Consider the following 8,227-nt stretch of genomic DNA (forward strand, 5'->3'; position numbering starts at 1 on the left):
ACCCCACGGTGGTCTGCCCCATGGTGGGGCCAACGGATCTGCCCCACGGTGACGTCAAGAGGCCTACGGCAGTGGGGTCAACAGGTCCACCCCACGGTGGAGTCAATGGGTCTACCCCATGACAGGGCCAACAGGTCTACCCCAAAGACGGTGACCTGGGTCTTCTCCTGCCCCTCTGAGACCTGGGGCAACTCGGGACACCTTCACCTGCCAGGGCCGGGCTCCACCCCTTAAAAACCTGGTGAAAAGCCACCTCGAAAAACTTTATTCATCGACTTCTCAACGGGGCCCTGCGCTCAAATCCCTGCCCGCCCCCTCCCTCCCCAGGGCACGTGCCCCAGCGCTCGGACCGGCCGGCTCTGGGGACCTTCATCAGGGAGGAGGAGGAGGAAGAGGAGGAGTGGGGTCCATCCCATGGCCGTTGGGTCTGGGGATGGATTGGGGACGGGGGGCTCAGTTCCTTCTCATGGTGTCCTGGAGCCACCGGGTGTATTTGCAGAGGTTGACGTAGACGCCGGGTTTCTTGGGGTCCCCGCAGATGCCCGGGCCCCAAGAGACGATACCCTGGAGCCGCCCGTCGCACATGAGGGGTCCCCCAGAGTCACCCTGACAAGACAAGAAGAGGGGGGGACACGTGGGCTTCTGGGGCTCACGGCTCACCCCAAAGAATCACCCCAAATCTGGAGCCGTTTCAGGGTTGGTATCTCCATGAAATCCCACCAAGGAGGTGCTCTCCTCTCCCCTCCGAGCGACACCGTCTCACCTCCCACCCCGCCTACCCAAATCCCCTCTGGGTGCCGCCGGCTGCACCCAATTGCCTCCCCGAACGACCGGATCCTGCACCCACCTGGCAGGAGTCAGCCCGACTACGGGACTCGCCGGCGCACACCATGTTGGAGGTGATGGAGCTGGGATAGATGCGCCGGCACTGCTCTTCCGAGACGATGGTGACCTTGGCGCAGTGGAGATCCTCAGGGAAGGTGACTGCGGGTGATGGAGGGCACGAAGTCACCCAGGGATGGACCAAGTGATCCAGCCCGGATCCAGCTTGGACCTCTCGTCCTCGTAACCCCGGAGACCATCTCCCCTCTCCCTCTTGTTGGCACCGAGCTCCAAGATTTCCTGGTGTCCTCAACCAGGTCACCCGGCTTCCCCCGGGGCTGAAGGGTGCCTAAGATTTAGCGTGGGACCAACGGGAATGGGAGGAGAGCTTTGGGGGGGGAGCCCGGACACCCGGGTCCCTGGGGAGGAGACACACATCTAGGAGTTATCAGCGCACCCCAGACGTCTGGGTCCCCAGGTGACCAACTTCGTACCTTCAGGGCTGGTGGTGGACCCCCAACCTGAGATCTGGCAGGTCTTGCCGGGCACGGGGCAGCGGGAAGCCAACGGCAGCGGTTTCACCTGCTTGTTGACGTGGATGGGCAGGAGTAATTTGATGAGCATCAGGTCGCCGTCCTTGTTGGTCTCGTTGTAACGCGGATACTTGAAGACCTTGGCCGAGTGCCGTCGCTGCTCGGTGCCACCCGAGTCCTTGCGCCTTTGGCCCCCCAACCGCACGCTGATCAAACTGAGGGAGCCAAAAACATGGGGGTCGGTGGGGCGTGGGTGTGGGAGGGTCCGTGTCGGATGCAGGGGACCACGGGGACCCACAGAAAGCAGGGGTAGAATCAGAGCTGTGGTCCCAGACGGTGGCGTTAAGGGCAGAAGAAGCAGAAAAGGGCAGAGTTAAGGTTATGCCTTCCCCAAAAAAAGGAGCAGCGTTTCGGTTATAGGCAGGCAGAAAAGGGACGGAGCGAAGCCCACTGAGATGCCACCAACCCTCCCACCCCGTCCATGCCAAACCCACCGGGGTGCCGCTGCCCCCTCCGTGGCCTCTTACCCCGGGACGTGGCAGTGGGCGGCCGTCAGCACCCAGTTTTTGTCCACCAGCGTCCCTCCGCAGATGAACTTCTCGCCTTTGAAGAGAGCAGCCTGCCAGGGCAGGTCACAAGAGGTCCCCTCGATCACCCACAGGACGTTCCTCGAGGCTGTGGGGACAAAGGGACGTGACACAGGGGGTGGCACCGGTGGTCCCATCCCCGTGTCCCCTGAATCCCGGTCAAGGAGGTGAATCAGCGGTGGAAGAGACCGGATCACCGTGGGGGAGAGACCAGGAGGTCTATGGGGTGGACAGGGAAGAGATGGGGGGGGGACCCTGGGGTGAATGGGGGGCGGTCCCACGGGTGGACATGGGGCTCCTGGGGCAGACGTGGGGGTCTCACAGGTGAACGTGGGGCCCATGGGGTGGGTGTGAGCACCCCTAGGGCAGATGTGGGGCACCCGTGTCAGTCAGAGGGTCGCATGGGTGGACGTGGGGTCTCAGGTGTGGTTGGGAAGCACCCAAGGTGGCTGTGGGTCCCATGAGTAGATGTGGGGTGGTTGGGGGACACCCATGACAGATGAGGACCCCCCAAGTTGGACTCGGTGGGCCCACAGGTAGCCGTGGTACCCCTGGGGTGGACACAGGGGTCCCGCAGCTGGATGTGGGGGTCCCACAGGTGGACACAGGACACCCAAGGTGGGTGTGAGGGTCCCACAGGTGGACGTGGGGGTCCCTGATGCGGACATGGGGCACCGAGGGCAGATGTGGGGCCTCTGGGGAGGACACGGGTCCCACGGGTGGACGTGGGGCATCCAAGGTGGGTGTGGGGGTCCCACGGGTGGACGTGGGGCATCCAAGGTGGGTGTGGGGGTCCCACGGGTGGACGTGGGGTGTCCAAGGTGGGCGTGGGGGTCCCACGGGTGGACGTGGGGCATCCAAGGTGGGTGTGGGGGTCCCACGGGTGGACGTGGGGCATCCAAGGTGGGCGTGGGGGTCCCACGGGTGGACGTGGGGTGTCCAAGGTGGGCGTGGGGGTCCCGTGGGTGGACGTGGGGTGTCCAAGGTGGGCGTGGGGGTCCCACGGGTGGACGTGGGGTGTCCAAGGTGGGCGTGGGGGTCCCGTGGGTGGACGTGGGGTGTCCAAGGTGGGCGTGGGGGTCCCACGGGTGGACGTGGGGTGTCCAAGACGGGCATGGGTCCCCCGTGTGCACCCATGGGACCCCCAAGGCGAGCGTGGGGGTCCCATGGGTGGACGTGGGGTGTCCAAGGTGGGCATGGGGGTCCCACGGGTGGACGTGGAACCTCTGGTGGGGACACAAGATGCTCTAGGGCAGACATGGGGGTCCCACGGGTGGACACGGGGGTCCCATGGGTGCACATGGGGGACCCATGGGTGGACACGGGGGTCCCACAGGGGGACATGGGGGACCCATGGGTGGACATGGGGGACTCACGGGGACCCATGGGGGTCCCATGGGTGGACATGGGGGACCCACGGGGGGACACGGGGGACCCATGGAGGGACATGGGGGTCCCATGGGTGGACATGGGGGACTCACGGGGACCCATGGGGGTCCCATGGGTGGACACGGGGGACCCATGGGGGGACACGGTGGACCCACGGGGGGACATGGGGGTCCCACGGGGGGACATGGGGGTCCCAGGGCCTCTCCTACCTGTGGCTACCAGCGCCAGGAGCATCACGAAGAGGATCTTCATGCCGGAGGGCCGGGAGCTGCGGGGAGATGGCGAGGGGGTGAGTCAGGGTGGGGGTCAGGGTGGGGGTCAGGGTGGGGGGTCAGGGTGGGGGTCAGGGTGGGGGTCAGGGTGGGGGGTCGGGGTGGGGACATGGACCTTTGGGGACAGGGGGTGTCGGGAGGACAGGAGGTAAATGAGGGTGGGGGGAAGGAGGGGAGGGAGGGTGGGAAAGGGGGGAGGGAGGATGGGAAAAGGGGGAAGGAAAAGGGGGAAGGGAGGTGGGAAAAGAGGGAAGGGAGGACAGGAAAGGGGTAAGAGAGGACGGGAAAGAGGGAAGGGAAAAGGGGGAAGGGAGGTGGGAAAAGGGGAAGGGAGGTAGGAAAAGAGGGAAGGAAGGACAGGAAAGGGGGAAGGGAAAAGGGGGAAGGGAGGATGGGAAAGGGGAAAGGGAAAAGGGGGAAGGGAGGATGGGAAAGGGGAAAGGGAGGACAGGAAAGAAGGAATGGAAAAGGGGGAAGGGAGGATGGGAAAAGAGGGAAGGGAAAAGAGGGGAGGGAGGTGGGAAAAGAGGGAAGGGAGGTGGGAAAAGAGGGAAGGGAGGACAGGAAAGGGGAAAGGGAGGATGAGAAAGAAGGAAGGGAAAAGGGGGAAGGGAGGACAGGAAAGGGGGCAAGGAAAAGGGGGAAGGGAGGATGGGAAAGAGGAAAGGGAAGGCAGGAAAGAAGGAATGGAAAAGGGGGAAGGGAGGATGGGAAAAGAGGGAAGGGAGGACAGGAAAGGGGAAAGGGAGGATGAGAAAGAAGGAAGGGAAAAGGGGGAAGGGAGGACAGGAAAGGGGGCAAGGAAAAGGGGGAAGGGAGGATGGGAAAAAAGGGAAGGGAAAAGAGGGAAGGCAGGACGGGAAAGAAGGAGGGGAAAAGGGGGAAGGGAGGATGGGAAAGGGGGAAGGGAGGACGGGAAAGGGGGAAGGAAAAAGGGGGAAGGGTGGATGGGAAAAGAGGGAAGGGAGAAGAGGGAAGGGAGGTGGGAAAAGAGGGAAGGGAGGACAGGAAAGGGGAAAGGGAGGATGAGAAAGAAGGAAGGGAAAAGGGGGAAGGGAGGACGGGAAAGGGGGAAAGGAAAAGGGGGAAGGGAGGATGGGAAAGAGGAAAGGGAAGGCAGGAAAGAAGGAATGGAAAAGGGGGAAGGGAGGATGGGAAAAGAGGGAAGGGAAAAGGGGGAAGGGAGGACGGGAAAGGGGGAAGGCAAAAGGGGGAAGGGAGGATGGGAAAAGAGGGAAGGGAAAAGGGAGGATGGGAAAGGGGGAAGGAGGACGGGAAAGGGGGAAGGGAAAAGGGAGGATGGGAAAGGGGGAAGGGAGGGGAGGGGAGGACAAGGGAGGACGAGAAAGCGGAGAGGGCGAGAGGGAGGGCAGGGGGAGGGACGAGAGAAGCCGGGATGGCCGGAGCCGCCCTGACTCCCCCTCGGGGCACTCCAGGGACCCCCCACCCTCTCCCCCCACCCCAAAATGGGTGCCACCCCCCCCCCCCCCCCAACCCCCAGGGCCCCATCTTCCTACCGAGGGCTGGCGTGGGGCCGGGAGGCCACGGGGAGGGGAGTTTCCACGGGAGCGCGGCCGCGGGCGCGTCTTCCTCCTGCCACGGCCAAGGCCGGGTTTTTATCTGGGGCCGGAGGAGGAAACGGCTTCCTCCGCCTTCTCCTCTAATCCGGCACCTTCCGCCAGGCTCCGGGAAACCCGTGGCGTGGGGTGGCCCCACGGGGTGGGTGGGTGGGGGAAAGGGGTGGGAGGAGGATGGTGGAGAGGGCACCGGGATGTGGCTCTGGTGGGGGTCGAGCCCAAAACGTGGCTCCTTGACGGGTGTCGGAACCTGGAGCTGGAGGAGGATGGTTGAGGGGACACCGGGACACATCTCCAGTGGGATCGAGCCCAAAACGTGGCTCCTCACCGGAGACGGGACCTTCATTGGGCAGTTGAGGGGACACCGGGACACATCTCCAGGGAGTTGACCCCAAAACGTGGCTCCTCACCAGAGATGGGACCTTCGTTGGGCAGTTGAGGGGACACCGGGACACGTCTCCGTGAGGACCTCGACAAAACGTGGCTCCTCACCGGAGACGGGACCTTCGTTGGGCAGATGAGGGGACACCGGGACTCATCTCCAGGGGTTCGACCACAAAATGTGGCTCCTTGACGGGTGTCGGAACCTGGAGCTGGAGGAGGATGGTTGAGGGGACACCGGGACACATCTCCAGTGGGATCGAGCCCAAAACGTGGCTCCTCACTGGAGACGGGACCTTCGTTGGGCAGTTTGAGGGGACACCGGGACACATCTCCAGGGAGTTGACCCCAAAACGTGGCTCCTCACCGGACACGGGACCTTCGTTGGGCAGTTTGAGGGGACACCGGGACACATCTCCAGTGGGATCGAGCCCAAAACGTGGCTCCTCCACCGGACACTGGGACCTTCGTTGGGCAGTTGAGGGGACACCGGGGACACATCTCCAGGGGGTCAATCCCAAAACGTGGCTCCTTGATGGGTGTCGGAACCTGGAGCTGGAGGAGGATGGTTGAGGGGACACCAGGACACGTCTCCAGTGGGATCGAGCCCAAAACGTGGCTCCTCACCAGACACGGGTTGGGCAGTTGAGGGGACACCGGGACATGTCTCCAGGGGGGTCAATCCCAAAACGTGGCTCCTTGACGGGTGTCGGAACCTGGAGCTGGAGGAGGATGGTTGAGGGGACACCAGGACACGTCTCCAGTGGGATCGAGCCCAAAACGTGGCTTCCTCACTGGAGACGGGACCTTCGTTGGGCAGTTGAGGGGACACCGGGACACATCTCCGGAGGGTCAATCCCCAAAACGTGGCTCCTCACCGGACATGGGACAAGGGTTGGGCAGTTGAGGGGACACCAGGACACATCTCCAGGAGGTTCGACCCCAAAACGTGGCTCCTCACTGGAGACGGGACCTTCGTTGGGCAGTTGAGGGGACACTGGGACTCATCTCCAGGGCATCAATCCCAAAACGTGGCTCCTTGACGGGTGTCGGAACCTGGAGCTGGAGGAGGATGGTTGAGGGGACACCGGGACACGTCTCCAGTGGGATCGAGCCCAAAACGTGGCTCCTCACCGGAGACGGGACCTTCGTTGGGCAGTTGAGGGGACACCGGGACACTCTCCAGGGGGTCAATCCCAAAACGTGGCTCCTTGACGGGTGTCAGAACCTGGAGCTGGAGGAGGATGGTTGAGGGGACACCGGGACACGTCTCCAGTGGGATCGAGCCCAAAACGTGGCTCCTCACCGGACACAGGACAAGGGTTGGGCAGTTGAGGGGACACCGGGACATGTCTCCAGTGGGATCGAGCCCCAAAACGTGGCTCCTCACCGGAGATGGGACCTTCGTTGGGCAGTTGAGGGGACACCGGGGACACATCTCCGGAGGGTCAATCCCAAAACGTGGCTCCTCACCGGACACGGGACAAGGGTTGGGCAGTTGATGGGACACCGGGGACACATCTCCGGAGGGTCAATCCAAAACGTGGCTCCTCACCGGACACAGGCCCAGGATTGGGCCGAGAGGTGCTGGGGCGTGGCTCTGGTGGGGGTCAACCCCAAAACCGTGGCTCCTCATTGGACGCAGGACCGGGGTCAGCTGAGGACAGGCCACGACGTGGCTCGCCCTTTGCCCCGCCCCTTTTTGCCCCGTCTCCCCGCCCCCCCCCCCCCGGCCTCTCTCCATCCTCCCCTCCCCCCCCCTCCCCAGTTGCTCCCAGTTCAACCCACAGCACCTTGGTGGACCCGCCCAGTTGGCCACGCCCGGCCCCGCCCGGCCCCCGCCCGGGATCCACCGGCTGGAGCGAGTCTACCAGTTCTCCCACCATCCCAGTTGAACCCCGTCACTGGGTTGAACTGGGCGGGGCCGGGTGGACGCAACCCCGCCGGATTAGTCGGGACTCGCCCTGGGCCCCCCCACGGCGGCCAATCAGCTTTGAGCTCATTAAGAGGCGCCGTAACGAGCTCAGGGGTTAATTGAGCTCCGGGCTGTGATTAACGTGGGCCGGCAGGGAGCCCCCCCAACTCTGCCCCATATGTGGGGGGGCCCCGCCCCGAACTCTGCCCCCAACAAGGGGTGACCCCGAACTCTGCCCCCCAACAAGAGACCCTTAACTCTGCCCCACAACCAGGAGCCCCCCAACTCTGCCCCACACATGTAGGTGCACCCCGAACTCTGCCCCCCAACAAGGACACAACCTTATCTCTGCCCCCCAACAAGGAGACCCTGAACTCTGCCCCCCAACAAGACCCTTAACTCTGCCCCACAACCAGGAGCCCCGCAACTCTGCCCCACACATGTAGGTGCACCCCGAACTCTGCCCCCCAACAAGGACACAACCTTATCTCTGCCCCCCAACAAGGAGACCCTGAACTCTGCCCCCCAACAAGACCCTTAACTCTGCCCCACAACCAGGAGCCCCCCAACTCTGCCCCACACATGTGGGTGCACCCCGAACTCTGCCCCCCAACAAGGACACAACCTTATCTCTGCCCCCCAACAAGGAGACCCTGAACCTCTGCCCCCAACAAGACCCTTAACTCTGCCCCACAACCAGGAGCCCCCCAACTCTGCCCCACACATGTGGGTGCACCCCAAAATCTGCCCA

The 8,227-nt window shown here is 63.8% G+C and overlaps 1 protein-coding gene across 1 annotated transcript; it reads right to left on the reverse strand.

Moving 5' to 3' along the window:
- Nucleotides 1-248: 248 nt before the first annotated feature.
- LOC104254939 (kallikrein-8-like) lies at nucleotides 249-6,958 on the reverse strand. The gene is made up of 7 exons (XM_059833209.1): nucleotides 6,952-6,958; nucleotides 5,121-5,196; nucleotides 3,541-3,599; nucleotides 1,883-2,030; nucleotides 1,317-1,570; nucleotides 848-984; nucleotides 249-606 (listed from the first exon to the last, which is right to left on the reverse strand). Exons 3-7 carry the CDS (start codon nucleotides 3,581-3,583, stop codon nucleotides 454-456), a joined length of 735 nt encoding a protein of 244 aa, XP_059689192.1. The 5' UTR covers nucleotides 3,584-3,599; nucleotides 5,121-5,196; nucleotides 6,952-6,958; the 3' UTR covers nucleotides 249-453.
- Nucleotides 6,959-8,227: the final 1,269 nt, after the last annotated feature.

Source organism: Gavia stellata, chromosome 43, assembly GCF_030936135.1.
Source record: "Gavia stellata isolate bGavSte3 chromosome 43, bGavSte3.hap2, whole genome shotgun sequence".
Classification (NCBI taxonomy): Eukaryota; Metazoa; Chordata; class Aves; order Gaviiformes; family Gaviidae; genus Gavia; species Gavia stellata.

What these genes read in the sequence shown, in the direction of transcription:
- LOC104254939 (XM_059833209.1), bottom strand. Translation starts at nt 3,583, where the DNA reads ATGAAGATCCTCTTCGTGATGCTCCTGGCGCTGGTAGCCACAG. An exon ending in GCCCACTGCCACGTCCCGGG is followed by an intron (nt 1,571 to 1,882) that starts GTAAGAGGCCAC and finishes TGGCTCCCTCAG; the next exon opens with TTTGATCAGCGTGCGGTTGG. An exon ending in GTCGGGCTGACTCCTGCCAG is followed by an intron (nt 607 to 847) that starts GTGGGTGCAGGA and finishes TTGTCTTGTCAG; the next exon opens with GGTGACTCTGGGGGACCCCT.